Source organism: Falco punctatus (assembly GCF_963210335.1).
Source record: "Falco punctatus genome assembly, chromosome: 9".
In the NCBI taxonomy this organism is placed as follows: domain Eukaryota; kingdom Metazoa; phylum Chordata; class Aves; order Falconiformes; family Falconidae; genus Falco; species Falco punctatus.
Window position 1 is genome coordinate 3537063 of NC_137589.1, and position 27470 is coordinate 3564532.

A 27470-nucleotide genomic window follows, 5' to 3' on the forward strand; every position below is an offset into this window, starting at 1 on the left:
ATCTTTATTTGCTTCTCTGCACTTTAGAAGAAACATTGGCTACATTTACTACATTTTGAGCATTCCACAGATTACCTCTACCAGTTGACATTTAGCTGTTTTGCTTAGCTAAGGTTTCCCCTTTTGCTCCACTGAAATGGGTAAGGAAGGCAAGTTATCAATATGCCTTCTACTGACTGCTCCAGAAAGGGCTTAATTTTAATCATTCTATGATTACACCTCGTGAAAGACGCTGGAATCCTTTGGGAAGTAAAAAAAAAAAAAAAAAAAAAAAAAAAAAAAAAAGACATACATAAAAACAGAAGCTGTTTTAGTTTAAATTAGGTCTCAAAACGCTGGGATACACTAGTTTTCAATCAGCGTAGAAGCTGAATTGTTTATATTAAGGAAACTGCAAAATGGAGAGAAAATAGCCATTTCTGATGTACACATAAGGATGCCCTACCCAGAATGTACTCCTACAAGGCATGTGTGAGCAGAGTTTTTCCTTCTTTATACCAGTTGTAGAATGCAGAAATGGAGAGTCGATAATGCTCTGGAGAGCCAGAGGAGGAGCAGAAAGCAGAGGGGACAGCCTCAACAAGAACTGGAAATGTGTCTGGGATCAGGCACCCGGAGGACAGCATATGGCTGTGTTTGAGTTGAGTACTGGTAAAAAAGCTGGTAAAAGCTGGCCCTAGGGGCAGAGCAGCTGCCCAGGCTGGGGCTCCATGGGCTCCTCCATAGGTGGTCAATGCTTTGCATCACCTTTGGGAAGGAGCAAAGAGCATCCATACCTTCACCATTACAGTATCCTCTTTCCTGAAAAACTACTTGTCAGACCCTGGTGCTTGCTAGTCACTCTGCCAAGCAAATATTTAAAAGCACAGCTGCATCAAATGGTTATCACAGCAATATATTACAGATATGATGTATATTGTGACTTGTTCTCACAGGAGACATAATGTTACTGCCTTATACTATTACTGATGTTTGATGCACAACCCAAGTATATTCAATTAGCTAACTAAAGTGCATCTTCTGCCAAAGACATGGTGAACAGGAGGGAAAATCACCTTCTTGGAGAAATGCCTCATAGCAGGATGACTAGAGAAGCAGATAGTACAGTCTGAGAAACAGAAATGTAGTACTTTAATCCTGAAGACCCCCCCAAAAGCTGTGCAACCTGGTAGCTGAGATTTCAGAATACAAACTAGCCATTTAGCTGTGAAATAAATCTCTTTAAAAGGAAACTGTCATGATATCAGCTACAGACATTTTAAAGCAACAGATTAATCTAAAGGTTATAAGTAAGATAGCAGAAAGATGCTTCTGTGTCAGAGGATAAGTACTTTTATGTTATGAGGAGGACCTGCTCCTCACCCAAAGGGCCGAAGCCTTGCCTTAAGTGCAAAATCCAGCTGTGGTCCAGAGAGTCATCCCTCACACAACCACACTTAACATCATCTTCTGGATACCCACATCCACGGCAGCAACGTGAGATCGTGAAATAAGTTTTGATGTGCTTTTTACATCCTCTGTGGAGGCAGGAGACCCAGTCTGCTGGCCAGAAACTTGCGTTAGTCTCCCGACTCGTCTTTGTGTGGCTGATGGCACTTTCTCTGCTGCCATGCTACCCAAAGCCAAAAACTCCCTCGGCAGCGTGTTCCAGCAGCCGAGCTGTTCGCAGTCGCTTTCATGTGCTTCTCTCCTGCGGGAAATGTGGGCTGGCTTGGTTATTGTACGTGGGAGGAGGATGTGAGAGTGCGAGCCAAACACCACTGCAGGTCCCTTTCCTCTTGCAGGTGGAAAGATAAAAGGGCTTGTAAATGGGCCTCTGAGCCCTCTTCCATAAAACTAGGGAGTCTTTTTCTTGCTCGAGGCTCATCAGGGGCTGTGAGAAGGGCCCCCTCTGGCACAGCCTCCGCTGCTTTCACCCCGCGAGGCTGGCATAGGGAGCAGGGGGTGCAGCGGGGCAGGCCGCAGCTCCTGCAGCGCCCGGCTGGGGCAGCTCTGCCACTTCGACACTGTCATTACCAACAAACCTCTCCCTGACCGGACGGGACTGCACAGGGAACGCTCGCGGGAAGCGGCCAAGGGAAGCAGGATGGATGTGGGCTTGGTAGGCTTGTGCAGAATTAAAGGGCTGCTTCGGTGGCTCCTTCCGGGAGCTCGTCCAGCTCGGGGAGCAAAAAGGTCAGAAAGAGCCAGGGAGGAGAAACCCGAGGGGCAGCGCAGCAGGCTGCGGGGAAGCTTGTGCTGCCGTCTGGGTGTTACAGGCTGGTAAGTGAATCCCTGCTCCAGGCTCGTGAGAGGTGGCTGAGGAAGGAGTGAGCCAGGGGCATTGTGTCAGGTGCCGGGACTGCCTCCGCAGTCCTTCCAGCCCATGGGTAATCACAGCAGGTTACTGTGTAACAACTTGGTCTTAATCATCCATGCTCATTTACTGTCTGGATCTTCAGTGAGCTGCTCTGCCTCTTACTCACATCCAAATTCTGCTGTATTACTTACTTTTAATGTTGTTTCTTTTCCCTTTTGTGTTCCTCAGCTAGCAACTGCGTTTTAGCTTGTTTTCAGAAACCAGCAATAATATTTCCTGAGACGATTCATTTCTTTAATTTGTTGCTGTGGTGCTTTCTGACACCTCCTGCTCATACAGAGCTCTCCCTGGACTCGACAGTCTCTCTGCAGTACATCTATCCTGAACACAGTTTATTTTAATCAGGGCTCCCAGAATTCAGTAATACAGGCCAATTTCTGCAGTAAATTCAAACACATTCAGCAAAAACATGTGCAGCCAGTGATCAGACATAATTGCCAACAATTTCACACCCACAGAATCCTTGCTTGACTCTAACATTCCTGAAGCCCCATCTTTCCCATCACTGTTTCAAGCAGGAATCTCACAGTTGCTAGGGGATGGAATTTTTTTACACACTTACATATGAAATGTTTTTAGCATGAAGTGGAGAATTACCCGTACAGTTGTCTGGTTAATATTTGCTGTATTAAAATGGAAGGACCAAAATGCAGCGAGAAGCAAATCTCTAGAGGTCTGGAGGCCAGGTTTGATACAGGTACTATCCAGGCATTCAAAATATTCCTTGAATCCGTGTCTGCTGAATTTGACTGGAGCTCTGACAATTACAGGCTGTCACAGGAGACTTCCACTTCTACTCCTGACTCAATTACCAAGTCTCATGCTTCTCATAATATAACTATTGCTGTAAATAAAGTCAAGTTCCTTCTCCTTTTTCTTTACTATCCTAAGGAAAAAGGCAGTGGCTGACTTCTAGCACCTAGCATTGAATCGAGCCCAAGCCTCAGAGGACCTCTTGGTTAAATTTGAATTAAATATTTTTTCAGCAAACTAGTGGTTATTGATGCACTGATTTTTTAAAAAAGCAAAGCCTCCCATATTTATTGCCCATTCCCAAATACTTGCTATAAGAGCACCTAGTACAATAAAGCTAAAAATAACAGATATACCTAAACAACTTAGGTCCCCTTAAAATTTTACAGCCGAGAAACAGTAGAAGACACAGTACTTTAGCATACCATTAGATTACATTTAGTGCTACTGCATTTTCCATAACACATTCTGTTCCTCATGCAGCCTCATACTTGTTTATTTTTTTTGCCTATTCTTGCATGCTGAAAAGGTGTTTACATTAAGCTGTTCGTGACTGTTGGTTTTTTCCTAAGTGATTAGTTGATTGCAGCTCAATAATGTTTTGAGTAGTTCAAATTATTTCTTGCACTTCGTGTTTGTAGCAATCTGACTCTGTCTATATACAACTCCTGAACTGTGTCCAGTTCTGGGGCTCATTAAACATGCATGCGTCGGGCAGGCTCTGCTTCCAGTGTAAGTGCTTTCCTTCTCTTGTTTTTCTCCTTTTCCAACTGGGGTTGCACAGGCTGATTGCAAGAAAGGGTATCAGCAGCAGAGGATCATCCCTGGGAAGTGCTGTACCACTGAAACAAATTCCTCTAAACCTAGGATTCCCAGGCTGTGACGTGCATGCCATAGTGCTACTAGAATATTGGATGGGTTGCTCCCAAATGCCTTCATACAAGTTCTTCACCAAGCTGCATGAAATAAACACCTCCACTTTTGGAGGCAGTACCAAAAAAAAAAAAAAAAAAAAAAAAAGGCATATCTTTTAGAGGTCCTTTCCATACCCTTATGACTCTGCCCCTCTTCCAGCTCAGGTGAGCTCCACCTCTGAGACACTTACCCCAATTAGCTGCCAGTTATTCCGGCTGACGTATGAAGGGGTAGGATTGGATTTGACTCCTGGGTGTCAAGGTATCGCGAGTTGAGGTATGTGAGAAGTGGTAGGGAGGCTGGGAGATGTTTTGGGGTCCTAGGCAGGTGTGTAAGGACTTGATATTGTTTAATAGAGGAAGGAGCAACTCATGCATGTCTTGCACTTGTGCACACATGCCTGTAGTACGGAACATATCTTTAATCAGTTTAACCAAGGTTAATAACACAGTGTTAAGAACCAGTGATAGGAGGACGGAAACTCATGGAAGAAATCTGGTTTAGCAAACAAGAGTGTATTCTGTGTTACAGAGCTCAGTGCCGCTTGCGTCGGTTTTACAGCAGCAGAAGGGAATGTCTGCGCTGCAGTTCTTGGTTCTTATTTTTTAATGTACTTTATTAAAGTACTTTCTGTAGTGCAAAATGCATGAGCAATCCCTGGAGCTAAGAATTCCTTTTAGCATTGGCTTGCCTCCCCTATTCCTTCATGTGCTTTCTTTTATCCCATGAGAAAATCAACCCTCTACTGTTTTACCTGGCCCACACTCCAGCCGAGCTAATGGGTTTGTTCTGGGAACTGGGAAAATACACTTCTGAATCTTAGGTCTAGAGTCCATCTCCTGTTTCTTTATCCCTTTAATGAGCCGTTTACTTATAACTAGAGAAACTATCTGAGACACCTGGCATGAAGGAGTGGGTTTGAGCTGTGCATCCCAGCGTGTGAGAAGAAGGTGAGCGCTGAGACATGCCATCCCCATTAGCCCATCAGCTGGTTTAAGCACTGTCCCCTCTGCCTCCCCTTTTTAAATCTTCAAACTTTTTGATTTTCTTGTCTCTGAAGTGTGACACTCTTTCCATTGGTCCATGGGACCAGGGCACCTCAGACGACACCCCTGGCTCAGTGCTGAAGCTGGGAAGTGGCCTCTATTGTAGTCCCTCTCCTTGACAGTTGTCCTGGTTTCAGCTGGGATAGAGTTAATTTTCTTCTTAGTAGCTAGTACAGTGCTATATTTTTGCTCTGATGTGAGAACAACGTTGATAGGACACTGATGGTTTCAGTTGTTGCTGGGTGATGTTTATACTAAATCAAGGACTTTTCAGTTCCTTGGGCCCTGCCAGCCAGAGGGCTGGGGGGCCACTGGAAATTGGGAGGGGACACAGCCAGGACAGGTGACCCCAACTGGCCAAAGGGACATTCCATACCATACGGCATCATGCTGAGTGTATAAACTGGGGGAAGAAGAAGGAAGGGGGGACATTTGGCATTGTGGCGTTTGTCTTCCCGAGTAGCCGTTAGGTGTGGTGGAGCCCGGCTGCCCTGGGGATGGCCGGACACCTGCCCTGCCCGTGGGCAGTGGGGGATGAATTCCCTGCTTTGCTTTGCTTTGCTTGGGCGTGCAGCATTTGCTTTACCTATTCAATTCTTCTTATCTCAACCCTTGAGTTTTACATTCCTTTCCGATCCTCCTTTCCATGCCCCTAGGTGGGGGGATCAAGCGGCTGCGTGGGGCTTGGTTGCCAGCCAGGGTTAAACCACGACAGCCATGCACAAAGCACAGGCTCAGAGCAGATGCACCTGGCGAGGAGAGCTGCAAATTGGGAGAAAGCCTTCAGCACAGCGCCTTGGATGGAAACCCAAGGGGTGGTGGTGCCTGCAAGAGGACGCATGAAAACATGCGTCATTGAAACGAAGCTTCTCCAAACCCCATAGCTCTGCACAGACATCCAGCCTCTGCCGTGCACCACCGTGGGCTGCACATCCACGTGCCAAAATACACCAAGATGCAAAAACGTCAACGGAAAGAAAATGCTGTGTGTGTGGGGAGATGAGACCCAGGACCTGCTGCTTCCCGGCTGGTGCTACTGGGGTGAGGCAAGGGCTCTGTCTTTGGGCAAACAGTGCCATGGTGGGTGTTTTGTGTGGAAAGAGCTCATTAACTCCACAGTGCTGCTCCTGAAGATGAAAAGTCGTCTTTTCACAGCGCAGGAGTTTTAACTGTGCCCTGGCTAAAGATTACCTCAACCTGCTATAAATAGAGATGTTTCACTAATTGGTTTCTTGGTTCATTAGCCAAACTGTGAGTATGAGGGAAATGGGAAAAGCTCAGAATGAATTTCCCTTGCAATCCTTAATTCAAACACTGAATAATAATTTTATGTTGAACAAAACACGTTATGTGATTTGCAGCGATGGAGTTAATTTTTTGCTTTGGGATCATTTGGCACCTTTAAAGCTTTGTGGGAAAATGATCCTCAGCTCTGCCTCGTTCTGGCATGGTGTGACACCAGGGAGGAAAGTATAATCATTATCGTGTAATGTAATAATCTCAAATTTTATCCTGAAACACTTTGTCATGGGAAGTTCCTCCTCATATATCGCTTTAAGCAGTGAGGTAAGAGAAATAAATAGCGAAAATCTTTAAAAGTCAGCTTTGCTGCCATGGATGCTGTGGCTCTATTTCCATTACAGCCATGTAAGTAACAAAAATACAATGTGTCCCTGTTTTTTTCTTTCCAGTGCAGTGAACTCAGCTAAAAATCAAAGAATAACTCTGAGCAGCTAAAGGGAACAAATTCTACTAATTCATCAAAGCGAATGCTGTAGGATTTAATCCGTTTTATGAATTTTCTACCATTGATTGTTATGGCACGATTGTGGCACAGGAGGTCATTTGTGAGCACTGAATTGCTAGTTCTGTGACAGTAAAAAAAGAAGGCTAAAAGAAAGGTTAAATTAAAGAAGCTGCTAGAAGCTGTTTTTGTAAGACAAATGTGTATTATCTAAACTAATGACAGTAAACCTCCAATTAGCTGAACGATGATGCAAAATTACAGCTTTATAAGGTAAATACGTGTTTTCTGAAGCCAAAGTGTTGGCTAAGGAAATATTTAACCTGCAACTGTAAAAGGGTTACAGGTAGATGAACATTTTCTGTGTGTTGGGGCATGGTGACCTCACTGATGTTGCTGACAAATCTTTACAATAAATCTGTCCTTGCCTCCTAACAGCAATACAGACTATGGAACTTATGACCTTGTTCTCTCGAGTATTCTCCCATAATATGGGATGGGCAAAAGCCTAGAATGTGCCGCTTTGTTTTGCAATAAACAGCTTAGCTTTTATTCTAGAACAGAGATTGCTTCTTCAGCCCAGTGCATGTTGTTTTGGCACAAATACATTTGAAGCGGAACCTCTAAACTTGTTTCGGTTTTGTTAATTTATTGAATTCCCCTGTAAATATACATCAAAGAGAACAGAAGCTATGAACTCCTTTCGTTGTGTTTTTTGCATTTTATACACACTAAAATAATTGCATAATGGGGTTATTTGACCAATTTACTCCTTGGAAAGGGCAGAATTTTCTTGCAGATTATCTTTATGGGAAAGTTGGGTACATCTCTTAGATTATCATCTCACAGTAAAACACAACAGTTACTCTCATCCACGAATACTTGCAGTATAGCATTTACCCGTGTATAGGACTTTACCATCATTATGGATTTCAGTATCAGCCAAAAAATCTGATCTGTAAAAAAAAAAAACCAAAAACAAACAACAAAGAAATAAAAAGCACCTAAGAAACAAAATGCCACCCAAACCCCCAAAACAACGTCAAAAAACACCCCAAAACCACCTTTGCGTTATTTCTTAAAGTCTTATTTTCCTAAATATTTCTAAAGGATGCCCATGGTGTCTTTTTTATAGAAGCCCTGTGACAGGAACATAATAGCAACCCTGGGTCACAGCAAGGATCCAGTGAAATCCGTATCCTCGTTCTGGTCATTTAGGCTCACAATTTAATTGTGTTGTGCAGAAAAAATATCTTTTACTGTGCGTGTATCCACCCAGTACTTTCACGTCCATGCCTCTTCCCTAAGCATCTTATGAAAGCTGTTTGTTGTTTTTGCAGATCTCTACCATATTTCTGCTTTTTTGATTTTTGCTGACAAGCCCCTAGTTATTTAGTGTCAGTATTTTGCTGTAAGCATCCCCGTTCTGGGCTATTCTGGGAAAATACTGGGGTTTAGTATACTTCTACTCTTTTAAAATGGAAATTGAGTTTAAGGAGATTTTGAGGTACTGCTGTGTGTATTTTGTTTATTTTGCTTAGTTTATTGTATATTTTCCTTGGTTCTACTTCTTTGTCAGCCTGGTCTTCTGTCTTTTCTGTATAATATATACCGGGATTTTTTCACAGTGCCCACTGATTTATCTTAATCCCATCATATTGCTGAGATGCCTGTGATATCAATATCCCTTTTTTTAAAATAAGCAGTCATTCTGGATTACTCAGCACTTCTAGGCTATGTGTTCTTGTTTGAACTTACACAGTGTTGCTTTGGTTGTTATTTTTATGCTCATGTATAAAAGCAGTCTTCCTTGTCTTGGCTGCTCTTTGCAATATTTCTTTTAAACCTGAGACTCTCCCTCTCCAATCTGTCCAAATATACAGAGGGTTTTATAACCACCTTCTCTGCAGCTTTTAGTTTGGGGGTGGGGGGTGGGGGTGTGAAGCAGGGGGGAGCCCAAGAAAAAAAAAATCAGGAAAACTCTCAGTTTTAAAAGCATTAACTGTTCTGTTCTATTCTGGTGTAGATGGAGTAAGGCTTTCTTTGCAGGCTTCCTCCTTAGTCCCCAGGGTTTTCCCAGCAAAGCTCGCCTCTTTCCCTCTCTCCATCGCATTTCCCTGCAGAGGCACTGCTCTGTTAGGGTGGAACTGTTTTTCCCTGTGAGGATTTTTCTTTTTTTCCTGTGTCCACCTCTGTCTTTCCTGGTTTGTCTAAGTGACTATCTGAGAAGAGATTGCTCTCCTCCTGAAAGTTGGTTGGTATTTCCAACACACATCATCAAAGACAAATAGTTATATATGTTGCTTGACCCCAAGCACTGGCTGGGCACCAGCCCACCTTTTCCTTAATTTATTTTTTCCTAGCTTTGATCCCCACTGCTGTTTATTTTACATTTCTAGCGAGCTCTAAGAGACATTTAGCAAAGGCTTTGGATATAAGATGAAGTCCAAAATCCATAGCTTTTCCTCATATTGTATTTTCAAACTGAAATCCTCTTGAAAGGTCACTCGAAGGCTTGAAATACTGGAGCATTTAAATTGTTGTTGATTTTTCTCATGATGATTGACTAGCCATCAAGTTCATCATTATCTTCTACCAAAACCACAGTGGTTACATTTTCTTGTCTTGTAAAGAAAAAGCCCACTGAACTTCTGGTGGAACTGCATTGTGCACGGATGGATACCCATGGAAATGACATGTGGATCTGACCTAATAGCGTAGACTCTACGGTGCAGAAAAGAAACCATTTCATATGTGTGCACTGTAGTTAAAGGAAATCACCAATCCATTTTTAAATGCTTATGATGTCTCGTTCATTTTCACAGACCAGCGTGGCAGTGTTTGAGTTATGATAGCTCTATACATCCCCAGTGAGATGCATGGTGACTCCTTTATCATCAGCGGCTGGCTTGTATAGGGCTTTCTGGAAGTGAATGGTCTTGGTCATCATGCTAATAACATGGTTTTAGCGGTACATGTTAGTTGCGGATGTGTTGTATGGGATAATGTCATTATAGCTGGAGGTGTGGGTTGGTATCTTTCGACCAAGTCTGGCTGAAATAAGGAGTATTGAGTTTATAGTTCTACAGGTAACCCCAAACAATGTATAATTGCACAGACATTTTATGGTAGGTTAAAACACTGAATTGACTCAGGAATAACTGAAGATGTTTCCTTTATAAAATAAATAAATTTAAAATAAATTCCTACCACCATCATATGTGTGAGGATCAAATTGCTTTAAGACTTTTTTACGAACGTAGAAAAAAAAAATAATGACTTTTTGGCTGGGTGGTAACTTCTTTCAGCATTGACCTACCTATGCATGAGTTTGATGCAGTTTTCATTAGTCTTTTGTAAGCAGCATGATAAAGTGTGTAAGCTTGCTCATCTCGGTACTCTTTTCTCTTTGAGATCAGTATATTTCTGCTGCACCACTCCTAGTTCATGGCCTTAAAATACTTTTACATTTAGCTTTCAGGCTTTAATGATCCAGCTCTGCATTGACAAAATGCAGAGTGTTGAGTTATGGTAGAAAAATGTTAATATCATACAGTGACTTTTTTCTGGTTTTTTTCCTTGGGAGAAGATAGATCATGTAAATGAGGCAATCATTTCTGAGAAGCTAACTTAAAATTTTTCGTTTCTCCAGTAGAAAGTGCCAAGTCTTTTTTTTTTTTTTTTTAAAAAAAAAAGGAAGATGGTAAGTGTTATATGGAAGTCAGTAGAAAAAATATAATACTCTCTGTGTATACCTCTTTGAAAAGCTGCAAGTCTGTTTCTTTTTTTGTAATGAGTGAAGAAGTAAATTATATACCATTTCTGCAAGAGAACTAGCTTTTATTTATTTAAGGCAATCAGAGTTTATTATAACTTATGCGTTTGGAGAAACAGATTTTAAAAAAAACACTCTCTTGGATTTTTGATAGGGGTTGTGTGTTTGGTTTTCACCACAATTAAATAAAACCTTATCTTTTAAAAAAGAACGATTAAATATTCTTTAATTCTTTTTAAATGTTCTTCAATACTGTATAATCCTGTATCATCTTCTATTTGGCAGCCACACAGCAGCTGTTTGCTCGCTGCCTTTTGATTAATTCTCTTACTGTTCCAGAGTGTAATATACCTAGTTTGTTTAGAGAAAGGGAGTATGTTTCATATTTTAAAATCCCTTTTACTGCAGTTACTGCATGTTTGCAGATTTAATTAGGTCTTGGTCCCTTCCAAATCATGTAAGTCAAAGGTCCCATCTTACTTGTCCCTGAGGCATCATTACAAAACGTCCCCAGACAGAGTCTAGTTTCTAACTGATGACTTTACCATATAGGGGATAATTACTTCTAATCTTACACATTGATGAGACTGTATTTTATGTCTCTGAGCCACTGAAACTGTAACTGCCAAATTATCCTCTACTGTAATATGCGGGTTATTTCTCCATTAAATGGACTGGCTTCACAAATGACAATCCCTTCCTGCCAGGCTTTTACATTTTAAACCATAATTATTTCTGGCACACGGTTCCATCCGATGAGCCCTTGTTAATCCACGTTATGATTTTGGATAAGCTGCTAGTGCCTGGCTGATTTAAGCCGGGAAATGGTGAGCAGAGCAAAAGAAGGGAGCCGGGAGCACGAGTGCCAGGGAGACTCCGGCGCTGCTCTCCAGGGCTGCTTGCCTTTCACTTAGCCCTGCCCTCAGCTGCCAGCTTTTTCTTTTTCTGAGTGATAACCTCCATTGGATCTTTAAAAGAAATGACTCAACACTTTCACCTCCTGAGAGGGAAAAAAATGTATTTGGAAGTCTATAATGCATGAAGGTGTTGGAAGCCTAATCTAGTATAAACTGGCTTCAGTCAGCTCTCTTAAGCATTGGGGAAGAGAAACGAATATCTAAAAAGCTGCAAATAACTCCAATTGCACTCTGATTTCATGGCTGTATGTGATAGAGGTCAGTAACATAAAGCTGTTTATTTCTTCTTACAAAGCAGTGGCTGTTATCATAACTTGCTGTAGGCAAAGTTATTGGAAACTCCATTTTCAAGGAAATACTGTATTTTATTGCAGCATCACTTTCTCGCAGCTAGGCTTTCTTCCCTGCTTCTTCCTCTGTTAGTTTTGACCCAGCCTGATGGAGCTAACCTTGGGGTTGGCTCCCCAAAGGAGGAGTTTGTTCCAGGAATCCAAGCACAAGGTTATATTAATTTGGGTTTAGTATATTCCTGTAGAGGACTGAAGCTGGGCTAATTAGCATTGACAATATACAGCTGTGGGGTGGCTGCAGGGGCGGTGGGGTGGCTGATGTAGATGAGGTGCCGGTGTGGCTGGTTAAGTTCAGTGGTTGGGAGCCAGTGAAGGGGGAGCAGACGAGGGAGAAGCAAGAGAAGAGAGAACACGCGCCCTGGATGAGGTGAGACAAGGAGAAGGCAGCAGAGGGACTGTATGAAGAGTGTGGTGGTATGAGATGGTAAAAGACCTTGTTGCAGCTTGATAGTTTGGAGAATGTTATGATGTACTCTAGATCTTAATCCAGCTCTGCCAATAAGTAACCTCTAACTGGAAGCTTTGGTAGAAAAGTAGGGGGTTTGGAAGAATATGTTTTTGTAGCTGGTGGAACTTTCCCTTGGCTAGTTTCAGGGAAGTCAGTAGCACCTTATAGATTTTGCTATTACTTTTTAAAAGCAACAGGGATCTAAGTTGGCAGTGGTGTCTGGGGAAAAAAAAAAACAAAAAAACAACACCAAAGCCCAAAACAACAAAAAACCCAAACCCACAGCCTTGAAAATCCTGGGAAAATACTAGTGTTACCACTATGGAGATATATAGATATATATAGATATATATATATATATACACTGCAGCCAGAAACACTATCTGCTCAATTTCAGTACTTATGTTTTTTTTAAAAAGGCAACAACCCACCGCGTAATGTGGATTAATAGTTTCCTTAAATGTTGATTTAATTATATAAATCTGCATTTATATACCTGTCACAGTAGCATTCTGGCCAAGGTGTTAACCCCACTATTACTCTAACTAATGCAGCAATACATTTAGAGCAATAAGATGGTCCTAAATCAATATGACATAGACTAGACTGATCTTCCAAAATGATGCTTTCACTTGAGAGTATGAGCAACAGTTTTACCCTTTTATTTAAAATAACATTAATAACTTGCTGAAGTTTTTTTTTTTTTTTTACAGCATAGATTACTTCTACCCTACTAAGCATCCAAAGATTATGCTTACTTATGAATGTATTTTAAATGCTTTTTCTTTTTTAAAAGGCACTATCCTGAAAGCCTGTGTTTTGATCCATTTAAGGAGACCAAAACCTCTAACCCAAATGACCGTAAGATTAAACGTGCTGTTGTTGGTACCCCTGGAGTGTGTGTCCACGTGTAACATGAGTATGTGCTATAGGATTGCGATTACCAGAATATATTAAGCAACGTACAAAAGAGCAGCCCTGAATTTGCTTTTCCTTTCTTATAATTATTTGAGCTTAGTCTTTTGAGTGATTAAAACAACACATGAATCTCGTGCTAAACCTCTGAAGTTGGCTTCAGTTTGTAGGATTTTAATTTACAGTAAATACTTCTGTTGTAAAAATTGGTCTTTTAGACTCAACTCTCTTGAATAATGCAGTACTCTATAGATTCAATACCTGTGTATACGCATCTGTTTATCATTCTCACTAACCAAAATGCATGTCTGTATCACGGGAAACAAAATACAGGATCCGTAAGCTCCAGTAGGAGAGTAGATGTCCATGGTTTAAAATGAAATGTTACTGGCTTGAGACCCAGTTTGCCTCCTCGTGGTGGGGCAGCTGTTGGAGTGCTCTTGGCACACACTTCTACGTGCCCCTGCGATGGCCAAGCTCTTCTCCATTTTGCCTTTGGACATAAAAGCCACTAAGGTATCTTTTTTTTTTTTTTGAGTGGATGTAAAAAAAAGTCCATTACAAACCAAAAGAGCAAACAGCAGAAGAGCCAAAAACCCATCCCATCCTAAAAACAGTGGAAGTTAACCAAAGTAACTTTGAGTAATCCAATAAAGACATCTACCTGAGCCTATTGGTCCAAGAAAATCGGGATAAAAAGAAGATATAGTTGTACTGTGAGAGAGGAGGGGGGGCGGGAGGGAGGGTACATGCTGTTCAGAGGGGAAGTGAAATTGTTATTTCTGGAAGGAAGGGGAGCATAGTTGGTGGAAACAAAGTACTTCACTGGCCTCTCACAGCTACCTGCAGTGGTTTTGTGGCTGGGAATTTAGCCAGGACACCATCCTAAAACAGGAAAGCGTGGGACTGGCAGTAGAGTGGCGGACAAGAGTGTACCCACAGTAATGCATTAATTACTTAAGGTTACCCCAGGAGTACGGGTGTGGGGCAAAAAAAGGTTGGAGCTGTATTTTTCACAAGGATTCAGCAGCCAGGTAGAAATAGATATTGTGGTTTGCCGATACACATATTAACTAAGTCAGTTAATGTGGCTGGCAACGAGTAATCCACTAGCACAGTCTATGTGCAAGTCTGTTGCAAGGAGGTCAGGTTAATACTCACAACCTGTTCCATAAAATGCTGTCTGTTTCCAGAGAATTTTTTTTTGGTGCTTTTGCTTGAGTTAGAGAGGTTGAGGGGGGAAAAGTCATGTTACAACATGAGAGTTCAGCTGGGAACCAGCCCAGAATGGAGAGTAGAGACCTCAAAATACAGCTTGCACAAGGGCCATAGCAATGTAGATAGGCTGTAGAGTTTTATGTCTCAACTAAATTTCCAGCTGAAACTTTACTAAAGGAAAATTCCATCTGAGCTTCTCCTTTGCCAAAGCATCCAGGCTTGCACTGGCTCTCTGCACAAGGATGAATCTCTCCCATTCCCAGTGCAAAGCTCATTGCTCCTGGCTTCAGACAGATCATCACCTGGTCACGTCCCACCTGAACATCGGTGGCATCAGCATGGGGTTGTGAGCTCTTAGTGTTCTCCTTGTTAAGCTTTAAAATGCTTGGTAATGTCCTCTAGGTCATTCTGCAGCTTCTAGCTGGAGGATTTGATGGTAGTTAATGTTAGAGAGAATATCGATAATGACTGAAGAGGTTTTTGAAAGCACATTCAGCAAAGTCTGTCTCCTGTAACTGGTGGACCTGAAGAGACCTTTGGGATCAATTCTCGTCTCAAAGCACCCAGTGGAAAGACAGAAATTGAGAGAGGCCAGAATTTGGCTGGGGGAGCTGTGCTGGATCAAGAGTGCTGCTAGATAATGTAACGGCTTACGCATTGGCTCTGGATCAGACATTGTTGCTGAACAGAACAAATGTAGGACAAAAAAAGTGGTGGTGGTAATCATCTGTAACAATTTTGCCTTTGATAGATAGTTACTTCAGCATTTCGTAATTGTTGTTCAGTTATTACTTCACACTGCAATATTCCAGGTATTCTCTGTAGTAAAATCTGAGTATCCAATGCTGTGTCTATCATAGTAGGCACACCTAGGAAGATGAGTATTCTGGTAGTGATTTGCTATGTGACTTTAGACAGGACAGATGTTGTACATGATTGTCTAAGGTACAGCAATACTGGGGTCAAGCAGTTACGGCATCATTAGATTGGCCTCCAGCACTTAACTTTTCTTTAAGCCTCTCAATTTCCATAATCTTAGCATGAGATTTCCATATTGTTTTATAGAATGAAAACAGATGAAATTGAAAATAGAGGCTAACAAGAAAGAGGTCATTTCATGAGCAGCAGAGCTGATGAAGTCCATGAGTCATACCTGGAGACACAAGTATTGTCCTGGTGCTCCTCCTCCTCCTCACATCTCCTTGCCCATCCCCTCTTCCACTTGCCCCCCGTGCCTCCTCACTGCTCCCAGGAGAAGGAGCAGCACCTGCCATGAGCGACGCAGCACTATGGATATCCTGCCCAGCTGCTAAGCGTCTCCGTGGGTCAAACAGGGGAGACCCAGTGAACTTCTCTCTGTGGCAGCTTCCCATTTCTACAAAGCTCATTGGAGATCAGCTATGGACCCTTCTGTCGTGCTGCTTAAAACAGCCCACAAGCCCCAAAGGCTCAGGTTGGAAGGACAGAAGGATAGGGCATAAATCCAATTCCTTCTGGAAATCAAGCTAATAATTTGATCCAAGTAGAGAGCACAGTGCAAAACAGTTGTGGGGTTTTTTGTTGGTTTTTCTTTAATTATTTCACATGCAGTAAACAATAAGTGAAAAATCAGGACTTCTAAAACACAGGGACAACTTTCCTGTAAGCACGGTTATGTCACACTGTCCAGCACACTCACACCCAAGAGAATGAGACCCTTTGTTTATGGCCCTCAATCGATCTTAGTGGCCTCGTCTTTAAAATGTAGAGGTATGTGAATTATTTTACTCATAAAAATAGCTCCCAGGGAACAATTATTGTGAAAATAACTATTCACATATTAGAATATTTTTTTAGATTGGTCTTAAAATCAAAATGTGTTGGGGGTGGGTGGGGTCTGTTTTATGAATGCAACGTGGTAGAGCAAGGAGGTCTTGCAGCAAGTAAAGGAAAATGCATTTTCTTATCCATCTGTTTCAGGTCTGATGTTGCTGAATGCAATAATTTGGGATCTGAGCTTTTAGTTTTGCACAAGAAATGGAATGTACAATCATGAGGTCCGGGTTGTTGCTAGGCAGCAGGTTATCGCTCCTTGGAAAAGTGGCCACGGCTGCCTGGTCGGGCTGGGCTGCTCGGTTGTTTGGTGGGGCCAGGTAGGTGCTGACAGCTCCCAGCTCTGCTCCTTCTCATTCGGGTGACATCCACAGCCAAAAGAGAGCCTGACAACTCTACGTTTCATTCCTTCCTTACCAGTATCTAAAAGATGCCAAAAGTGAAGGTTTTGAGGTCTTTAACATTTAATCCTCAATCCCAAGCTTTTTTGCACCCTCCATTTCTGAACTGAAAGCCTGAGTGCTACCAAAAAAAAAGGCAATTACCCATTATTTTTTGTTGAATCTGATAATAAAACCAAAATCCACCGTGCTCTGTTTTATGTTCGTATTACTATGTTTTTGTTTTAATCTCTAGCATGATCTCTGTTTCTAAACCTGTTGCGATGGAATTCAAAAGGGCTAATTCCAAGATCAAACAAAGCACAGCTGCGTGGCGAAGGCATGCTGTGAATAGAGATTTGTTTTTCCCTTTCCCTTCAACAGGCAAATGTAGGTAATATTTCACCAACCAAAAAGTTTTATGTGGTAGAATAATTACTAAGTTCAGCTGCATGAAGAGTCATTAGATTTAGAGTTGAGGCAAGGTGGTGACAACTGAAATTAGTGGGAGCTGCAACGTATTCTTAATTATCACAAAATTTATTTACTTTGTAATCAAACTAGTGACTTATAAACTTAACTTTTTAGTCTTTATACTTAAGTCTTACTGTGTTTCTACCCAGTGAACGCTGATTATTTTTTTTCTCTTGGTTTTAGCCTACTGCACCCCCTATTATCAACCAGTTTCTGATGTCTGTAATCCCAGCAGTTAATATGAAAGACTTTCCAGAAAGAAGTAATATCCCAAGTATTGTACAGAAATGAATGCTTCTATTATACAAAAGTAACATGAAAAGTCTGTATCAAATCTGGCATGACTGGTGCCCCACTGCATTTAGTTCTGTTGTACAAACTGTCCAGTGTCAAATTTGGCTCATGTGAACATCCTGGTTCTTTGTTTTGGAAACAAAATTGGACTAATATAGATGTGTGTTAGAATCACTACTTTGATGTCATGACAAAAGCATCTGTACTCACAGCACACATCATTTTCTGGAGCCACCACTGTATTAAAAGTATTAAAAGGAAAAAAAAATCAATAAAGGAAATACCATTGTTAAGCAAAAGCGTGGTGAAAAATCCCTGCAGCAGGATATATACTGAGTCATAAAACACATGCATAACAGGCAGCGCACAGGTTTTCTTTTGCCCTCTCTACAGTTTCTTGTCTTAAAGTTATGGTCTTAGAATGCAGACAAATGTAAGAAACTTTGAACTGTTGAGGCCAAACAACTACCTCTAACTCTTATGATGCAGGAGCAGCTTTAGGCAAATGTGCACAATTGTTAATTGCTACCAGTTCTGAATAACACGGGTGGAATTTTTTACAAACCCCATTTGTACCATCAAATTCTGTGCGTGTTATGACCTTTACATGAATACATGTAATAGCACTAAAATAACTCTTTATAAATATACTTCTTGGCTGCAGAACTGCTTTTCCTTTGTTTGCTTATGCATAGTATTTGTCATGTTTACAGTTACTTAAGAATTTTCTACCTCAAACGTTCTTGTACTTTCTGAAATGAACATGGTCACTAAAATGTGGATGTCTTGGCAACACGCTATGAAGGGCACCCTGGGAGTGGTGGAGGTTCCCCTCCAGTGGCTCCTTCTATACGAAATGTTTCTGTTAGTTACACCTTTGTTTTGAGAGTACGTTAGGTGCTTGGTGGTCATAAGCCAAAATGTTACAATAGGTACCAACGAATCTTAGTGCAAGGATCTGAACCAGGAGTAGTATTCAGAATGTCTTAAAATTAGAGATAAGTAGAACCTGAAAAAATTAAGTGTTGATGCTGCTTGGATTTGCCTTCTTTCTTTGTCTCTATCTCCTGTCTACCTTTCTTTCTGTACAAATTCTGACCCATGTAGTGTTCATGTTTAAACATTTTATTCAGGTTTGTCTAACCCAAAAGTCAGTGCTACGCATTTCTTACATGAAACAGCCTCCAGTGACTGCCTTGTTCTTGGTCTTTCTCCTCTCCTGCCCCTTGTGCCATTCCAGTGACAGACTTTCAGAGCCTGTCAGCTCTTCCTCTCCATCTTTGGTTGCCATTGATCTGCCTTTTCCAGCATGGTCCCAAACGTCACCTCCAGGATGAAACCTCTACTGTGATTTCTCTGCAGATGCTGCTTCCAGAGCTGCTGAGACCTCACAGGAAGATTTGTTTGAAAAATCCCAAATAATTTTTTGGTATCAACAGCTTTCCAAAAGAATAACATGGCCACCAAACAGGAGCTTTCAAGAAACCAAAGATGTCATCTCCCTTGTGCTGCCCCTTACCTTGGCGTGAGGACAGAGCAGCTGATACAGGGGTCAGAATTTGCCAGAATCACCTAGAGAGGAGTAGTCTTATCCAAGGAGAGCTTGGGGGTTTTGCTGCTCATGCACAATCTCTCAGTGCTTTGCAAAATCCTCTTGGGAAAATCACAAAATGGCTGGGGTTGGAAAGGACCTCTGGAGGTCACCTCGTCCAACCCCCTGCTAAAGCAGGTCCTCCTAGAGCAGGTCACACAGACTCGTGTCCAGGCAGGTTTTGAGTGTGTCCAAATGGTAAATGTGTCCGAATAACAAAAAAGTAACCATGTCCCAGAATCATGGTGGAATGTATCAACAATATTGCATTGCTTTTAGCAGTGCAAAGGGATGGGGTGGAAGCCAGTGCCACCAAAGTGGGGGGGATCATATAACTTCAAGCCCTCTGTTGCTAGGCTCATCAGCGCTGGGGAGCTTGACAGCTTGCTCCTTGCCTCCAGGAATAGGAACCTGCAGCATTTATGGCACCTCTTCTATTTCTACAATGAACCTACCGAAGAAAAATTAGAAAAGAGAATGATTTGGCTATTAAACACTGTCATCCCTCGTGATCCACCCCCATTTCTCCATGCCTTACAGATATCGTACCTCTAATACCCTGTTATTGAGCTCCCCATTCCCCTCCTACTGCATTTCCTAAAGCTCTCAAAAGAGCTCCAGTGGTGGACCATGTTATTTAGACTGAAGAAATCGAACCGATATCAGTTAAATCTTCTGGTGTACTCCCATCTGAGTCCTTGGCCTGAGTTACGTCCACACAGCTGGGCTTTGGCAGGTCTGGTGAGCTAGTCACTGCTTCTAGGGGTTGAGATCTCTTAGCATAAGCTTACGTTGCCTAGAGAAGCCTAGGAATGTGTTCCTCTCCACACCACTTTAAATTTTTTAAAAAGGGACAAAATAAATAAACTTGGAGGAGGAGGAGAAAGTGGAAAAGGAGAAAGTGAAGGATCTACTTAATTTTGTCTCTGTGTGTGATGGATATGCTGGGGGTGATTTCCCACTTTATTGTATTAAGTGCAGATAAAGAATAATAGCAATGCATAATGAAAACAGTATATTTTTTTCTCTTATGCATGGGCTTCAAGGTATAATTCCTGTGCTATTTCTAGGCCCCCTGATGAGCACCTTTCTTCTAATGGCATGGATAATGAGAGATTTACTACTTCTGGCTTTTTGATAGCAGACCAGAACTCATTTGTCCGTTCCATGGCAGATCCTGTAATCATCTCTGCAGGCAGCCAGCTACAGCTTCAAGGTGTGCAAGCAGGGAAAGATAATTCAGTTAACAAATCTCATGATGCTACTTGTAATAGAAGAAAATCCATCCTGACATCTTAAAAAAATATTTTCCTATTTTGTTTACATAATGAATTCTGTTCAGACTGAAATGATTTCAGGCTGTTTTGCTTACTCCGATTTGAAAATCTTCTCAACAAAGCTGCCTTAAAATACTGTTATCTTTGTGCAACTTTGTTGAAGTATTTCTTTTGTGGCAAAGTACTTGTTTGTATTGGTTTGGCTTTTTTCATGACGAGAAAGATTTCAAGTAAAGAGTTGGCAGTTGCTTTCTCCTCCTTTAAATCTATATTGCTGTTTGACCCCCATTGTAAGTAAGTGCGTGCTACTTATAAGTTCAGCAAAGATGCTTTAACAGGACTGATGCACCCTCCCTCTACCATCTTCTCTTGAAGGGTAAGTACAGTTTGGTTTCTAGCTGTGTTTGAGCTATCAGAATGACAGTGTGTGCTCCTTAAGTATCTTAGTGAAAACTGCCGTCTAGTCTTACGTGAAGGTTGTTGAATGTCAGATCCTGCAGAGATGAAAATCAGGTGTATATTTGATGAGACTGTAAGACAGTAAAATCCACATGTAGCTATGGGGCTGCCTCCTGCCCTGCCTGTGCCCGTCCTCACGGGGATGCTGCCTTAGGACCATTGTCAATGCAACATCTCACCTCTTCTTTGACCTCAGCATCACTTCTGAAGGCTCAGGAGAAGGTCCTTGAAGGACGGCAAGATTGTGACGGTGCCAAGGCTTCATGGAGATGCATCACTCTCTCCACTAACAAGTAAACACAACATTTGCCAGTAAATTCCCTACAAATCAATTTAATTTCAGTAGAAACTTCAGTATAAGATGTGATTTTCAGCAGTCATCTGCCTCTACCTTTAGTACCAGGCATGTGAAGTTTAGCTTCGTTGTTCAGTTTTATTTCAGATGACAATAGTCTCTGCAATTTTATGATGTTCTTTCTTTATGACACATGAAGACGATGTGGATTTGGTGCTGGTGTTCATTCTGACTTGGCTTTCATCTTAGATGTATCTGTAATGTCCGGATGGTTTCTCTGGATGACTCACTTCAGATCTGAAGAAGTGAATTACGATCTCTCCCAGCCCTTACTGACAGGGAGCGTGGTGAATCTTTAATGATGGCACTCTCTTCCTCAACGCTTCCTCAGTTATTTGAATTTAAAAATTCACGAGAAAATGTAAACAAATCTAATGTTTTAAACACAATAACGTATAAATTAATTCCTTCACGTCGATTTTAATGACATGGTTTATCTGTTGATAACTTGCAGCAGGAATAATGCATAGAAGGAGAAAAAGGCTTAAAAAAAATTGTTTCAAGTGATGCCAAAGACATTGTATTAGCTGAGGGATCGCTCTGATGCCTCCCTGACCCTGCAGCCAAGTCATCGATGTCCTTTAGTTCCCAGGTGAGGAATAGGATTCTGGATAATCAACAGTGCTGACCTGGGGGCTGTAGGGAGTAGGGAACCTGGCTGCCATGGACCTGGGAGGAAGCCAGAGTCCCTTCGCAGGTCTCTTGGATGGTGAGCTAAGAATCAATAAAAAAATGTGGTTTTTAGGTAAGTGGAAAGGTTTTCCCCTTTATATACTGGTGTATTTGTTCTGCAATGCTGTTTTACGGTGTTTTGAGGGAACTGCTGCAGGTTCCTGGAGCCTTCATAGGAGATCATTTGGAGGTGATGCTGGTGGTTCAAAGGGGATGGCAGTCTTGACTGGTGTAGAGTGAACAGGGCTGGGAGCAGAGGAAGCCAGAATTGCTGACATGCATTTGAAATTTGTCAGCTTATGAATAGTAAATGAATGAAATATGCGACTTTCATGACAAAAACGGGAGATGGGGCCAGGGCCAGTGGTCTAAAGTCATTCCAGCTCTGCCCAGCGTCACTCGGGGTGTCATCAAGCAACCTCCCCACCCCACCCCCAGCATAGCAGTCTGTATGTGTCTAGCAAAGACCTGAAACACTGGCAAAATAGCATTCTCCTGCAGACTGTTTTCATGCATGTCTCAAGTTTTGTACAAAACCTCAGCTGGCTCCGAACTGGGCTGTCCTGTGCATGGCAAATATTTGCGGTACGCTATTTTTCACCAGCACCTTCACCTTTGCAATCTATCCGTGTTTTACTGAGCCGATTTACAAGTACATCTTTTCTGAATCATTATCTGAGCCGGCTGCCAGTTGGCCCGAGGCAGACATCCAGGCACTCAAGCCTGGGAGAATCGGTTCCAGCTGCACTGCGCAATTAGGAAAACCCTGGTCTGTAGCCGGATGTCCAGATGCCTTGCCAAGGAGCGTATCGTTTTGTTCAACAAACAGTATTTGTGAGGAAAAAAAATAAAAAGAGTGAAGATGTAATAGGACAAAGTTCATCTGCCAGCAAGTGCTCCTCCATTCCTCATCGCATCTCCCGTTCGTAAGCTGGAGAGGGTGGGTCATGGTGGGAAGGGAAGGTCTGGGGAGGTTAAGCAGATCCTTGGGATTTCAACTCAGATTTACATAAGTTTCTTAAACTCCCCACAGAGATGGAAAGTACTTGAAATACGATTTCTTCCATGCTTTCGCACCAGGGAAAAACTGAACTTTGCATTTCATTGTCTAACAAGAGTTACAGTGCAATGTGTTTTGTCAGCAGTGAGAATTTGTATGAAAACTCTGTATGTGACACATCTCAGCTCAACCCTTGTGCTCCCTGAAGTGTCTTCATTTCAAACACAGATTCAAGCTCTTTTTAAAGGTTTGAGGGTGGGTTTTTTTGCTTCTTCTGTTGACATGAATTAACAAATGTGAAGCTTCCAAAACCAGATTTAATATCATGAAAAATACCGGAGCTTTTGCCACCGATGCCATTTAATCTGTCTCAGCAACTAGATTAAATGACTTGCCAAAAGTCTGAATGTTTTCCAACAATAGGATTCCACAGTAATATGAGAATGTCATCGCACAGGATACGGTATTAAATGCAGTGCAAAACTCCACTCTGGATGATTTAGCAAAGAAAATAAGTATTTCCTCTTTTTCTTCCCACCTCACTTCTTCTTATCTCTCCTACTCCAGAAACAGCTAATGTTTTGAGATAGGCAAGCAAGAATTAACCAATCTGTTTCAAGCGATCTGTGGGAAATTGGAAGGTGTTACCTCCAGATTTTTTGCTAACCACAGGAAGTGACTTTGATAAGAATAACTTAGATGGTATATGTAATCTACGGAATGGACATTAACAACTTGTTCTTGTTTGACCCTGTAGTATTCAGTCTTTCTCTTGTGCTGAAAATATATTTGAATGAAATTCATGAAAGGCCATCTGGCAAAACATGCTTTTCTGGACCTGATTTATTTCCAGCCAGCCTTCTGGATTTCCTTGCGTACTGGTTGACATTCACAAGTTGATGTTCTCCTGTTGTAGCTTTCCAGCTCAGTATGAAACAACTAGGGTTTTCTTACTGTAAAGCATTTCAGGAAAATATTGATAACTTAATGGAAGTTATTGCTTTAATTGCATATGGGTTTTATCAGACTTTTGGACTATTTTGAGGTCTTGCATTAACTCATTCCAAGAATTTCTTCTCTGTCCTTCTGTACAAGTTATTCCCTATTTAGTTGTTTTAAAAATAAATAAAACAGCATATATAGCCGCTTTTCATCAGGAAGGTATTCCCATGTAATCCACCAGAGTACTGATATACTGAAAATAACCTTTCCATAAGGCTCACCCAGCAATTACTCCTATCCTTATATATAACTATATATATAGTTACCCATATATATACACACACACATATATATACCCTGTATATATATATGTGGATGCAGGTGGATTCTGCCTTTCACTGAACGCGCAGCACCTCCTCGCTGCATACACGTCAGGGTGCACAGCAGGCTTCAAGGGCATCTCACCCGTGTTTTGTGCCAGCAGTTACCATCATCCAGTGCTAGATCAGCTTCATTGCATTCTCACTGTTTGTGACCATGCATTATTTCTTTGCCAAAAAATGTGTAGTGGGCCCTCTGCTTCGGCTATTTTCTGGTTTCTTTTTTTTTACCTTACTGTGGCCAATGAGTCCAGCTGTTTTCTGTGTTGCTCAGGACTTTGTGTTGCTCAATGACAAAAGCAAATCCCTTTTTTTTCATACCAGTTATGAATATATGCAGTGGCACTGGCATCTTGGAGCTGTGCCAGTAAAGTGTTCAAGTGTGTTTTAGTATAGTTTATTAAAGCAGAAGGTTCATCAAACAACCCGTTAGTGGTCTGTGATTACTGCTCCATGGTGGGACTCGAGGAGATCTCAGGATGGGGGATAGACCTGATACCTTCCCCCACTTCGCCTTCTACTCCTTAGCTGCACCCAAGGAGATGAAGCCATGAACCCTGGATATCCTTTAATGATCACTTCTTAAAGTGGAGCTGATTTGTATTCCTTTGTTAGTATAAAGTTACGTGTAAACTGAAATTCTGCATCTCAGAAAATTAGTAACTTTCTATGGCAGGCTGCCCAAATAGAAGAAAAAAAAAACCCAAACCAAAAAACAGGTCTTACCAGTAGTGTGACTTGTTGCTATAAAGCATCAGCCAGTAATGTCAAGAGATTTAAATCCAAATAGAGAATTTCTGAAAATTAATTTTGGATGCTTAAAACAAAATATAAAGTAACGTAATTTCTGGCAGAACTGTTAACAGTAGACGTAATGCATCTTTGCAGTAGCCCAGACTCCACGTTATTGGAAATTAGCTCTGTGTAAGAAGTTGCAGACAGGCTAGAGCTCACAGAAAACAGAAGATGACAGTATCAAAGATTGATGCATTGATGTAATAGTTATCAGTGAACTAGAAAAGTCTATGATGCAATAGAATTTGTGAATATGATTTAAAGTTACTGTATTTCTTTAAATGGGAAGGTGACTTAGTTCAAAAGAAATCAGACTCACAGCATCCAGCCCATTAATGCGCTTGTTTGTGCTCCCAGTTCTGCAGACTACACAAAAGTGACGTTTGTTGAAATCTGCTTTTCCCATCTTCCCCGATCCCTCCACACTCGTGCCTGAAGCCATGGAAATCAAAAGCAGAGATATTCAAGCTTTGGCTCAGCCCTGAACACATTGTGTGACTGTCCACCAACACATCTTTGCACCAGGATCCCAGGGGTGTTTCAAGTGCCTCTCCTGGGAGGGGGGAGAAATAGGATCCCACCGCTAACCAGATCCCAGGGCAATCAGATCATTTACAGTCGCTCTTTCCCTCCTGCTTGTGCTCCATTTAAAACCAACGATTTCAAACTTGTCTCCTTCAGGACACTGAAAATAATGTTACTTTCTCTGCATTTTTTTCCACCAGGAGTGACTCAAAAGCAATGGGGCGCTGACAGTCAAAGGACACGTGCAGGCCTTCGGCAGGAGAGCGCTGCCGCAAGAAAATCAAGCTCTGCCAAGGTAAAATAAATAAATAATGTTTCGATAGCAGTCAGCAGAATGCATTCAGGTTTAAAAAACAATCGCTGATCACTGAGCAGTGTATTTGCACTCGGTTTTGTTCAGCTAGGTTGAGCTTAGGCAGCAGAAAAGCCAAATAAAATGACGGCTAGATGTTGTGATTCCGTGTGCCCTTGGTGAGGGGGGAAAACTGCATGTTTTGTGGGGGGAAAAAAGCTGTTAAAAACACCCCAAGAGACTAAATCAAGTGGTATCCCAGATATCAGTACACTCCGTCTCTGATGTTCTCAAGATAAAGCCTGAGGTTTTCACTTCACCACATAGCTCTGTGGAAGTGCATGGTTTTTTCACAAGATGCAGTGAAGCCTGAAAGCTTCCAACAACCATCGGATCAGCTGGTCAAACCTTTAAGATTCATTTCTTTGCCAAAGAGTGGGGGGAGGGATTCATACATATACTCAAGCAGAAAAAGGGAAAGTAAATTATTTAAAATATTGGTGCATGAGTTTGAAGCTAATCAGGAGTATTTTTTGACATGCCTTTGGACTCTGACAGGATGTCTTCTTCATCTGTGCAGTCCTTAACAAAAGAAATAAATGTCAAATTAACTACTGGAGCATGAGAGATGCATCCAAAATAAGGTATTTCAAGGAACATTCTTCTTTGGTGCCCTCCCTGTAGAAATCTTGGGGAAGTGGAGTTGTGGAAGGCATGCAAAGGTCTTAAACCTGTACTCAGAAGCAAATGCAGTGCAGAAAATATGAAGAAAATGTTGTTACAGACCATGAAAGAAACAAAGAAGGAACAAAATGCTTTTCCTGGGGCTGTGAAATTATTGAATTGTCAAAACCACAGGCAGCTGGTTTAAAGAGTTGATAAAATTTACTTGGCATTTCACCTCGTTAATCAACTCTTGATCTACCTTTACCTCCAATCAGCTTCCCAGGAGTTACAAAGGAGCCCGTTTTCTGTGTTGTTTCCATGCACAGAGAGCAGGAGCACAGGAATGGTTTTCCCCATGGGATCTGGTGCAGGGCTCCAACTCTGGCACTCAAGCCCTGAGAAGGATGACGATGGCACCCAGGAGGTCACAACTCTGTCACTCACATAGCCTTCCTCGAAGAAGAATATTACGTTTTGTGAAACATTTGTCAAGTACTGGCATTGATTATCGGGTGATAGACGCTCAGATATGACTGAGACGAATTCATGACGAGCAGGAGCAGCACAGCTAGCAAATGGCACCCAAACCCTGAATGACCTTGGATGAGCTTTCACTGTGAAGCTAGTCCTCAGATTTTGCATGCCAGCTCAGTGGGTTGTTTTGTTGGGGTTTTTTTTATTTTTCTATTAGGACTGAGAGATCTAGGAACACAGGGCAGGAACAATCTGATCAGCCAATTTACAGCAGCAGTGAGATTAGGCCAGATGCTTTATTGCATGTTACTTATGTGACCAGCCACGTGGATAATATTAACAGGAGGTTTTAAACTCAGGTTTACTCTTTGTCAGATAGCTTTAACATAAAACCAGCTCCTTTGTCACATCAAGTGAAGTAACGTACGGTCTATCAAGGTAGATGTTTGCTGTCACAGGTGGAAAAATGAATCTGGCCACTGTCAATCCGTCTTGGACATATGTGTTTTTACCTCACTGATAGTGTCACCAAGTGATCATAAGCAAGAGGGAACTAATGAATTGAAAGAGTACACAGAGCCCTTACAAGTAATTATATTACATCTGTGGGAGGGATCATGGAGTTTTTCCATGCTTATAACT

General features: G+C 41.7%; 1 protein-coding gene across 2 annotated transcripts in view; it reads left to right on the forward strand.

Annotated features, from left to right (window-relative positions):
* Positions 1 to 27470, forward strand: part of LOC308069958 ((E2-independent) E3 ubiquitin-conjugating enzyme FATS) — a 90633-nt gene that overhangs the window by 16890 nt on the left and 46273 nt on the right. The window contains exon 2 of one of the 2 annotated variants that reach the window (XM_080403130.1): positions 25597 to 25691. In XM_080403130.1, coding sequence (XP_080259256.1) covers positions 25597 to 25691 — 95 coding nt within the window. Of the gene's footprint in view, positions 1 to 12649; positions 25692 to 27470 lie in introns of those variants that run through there. The other variant, XM_080403129.1, reaches the window with a different exon arrangement.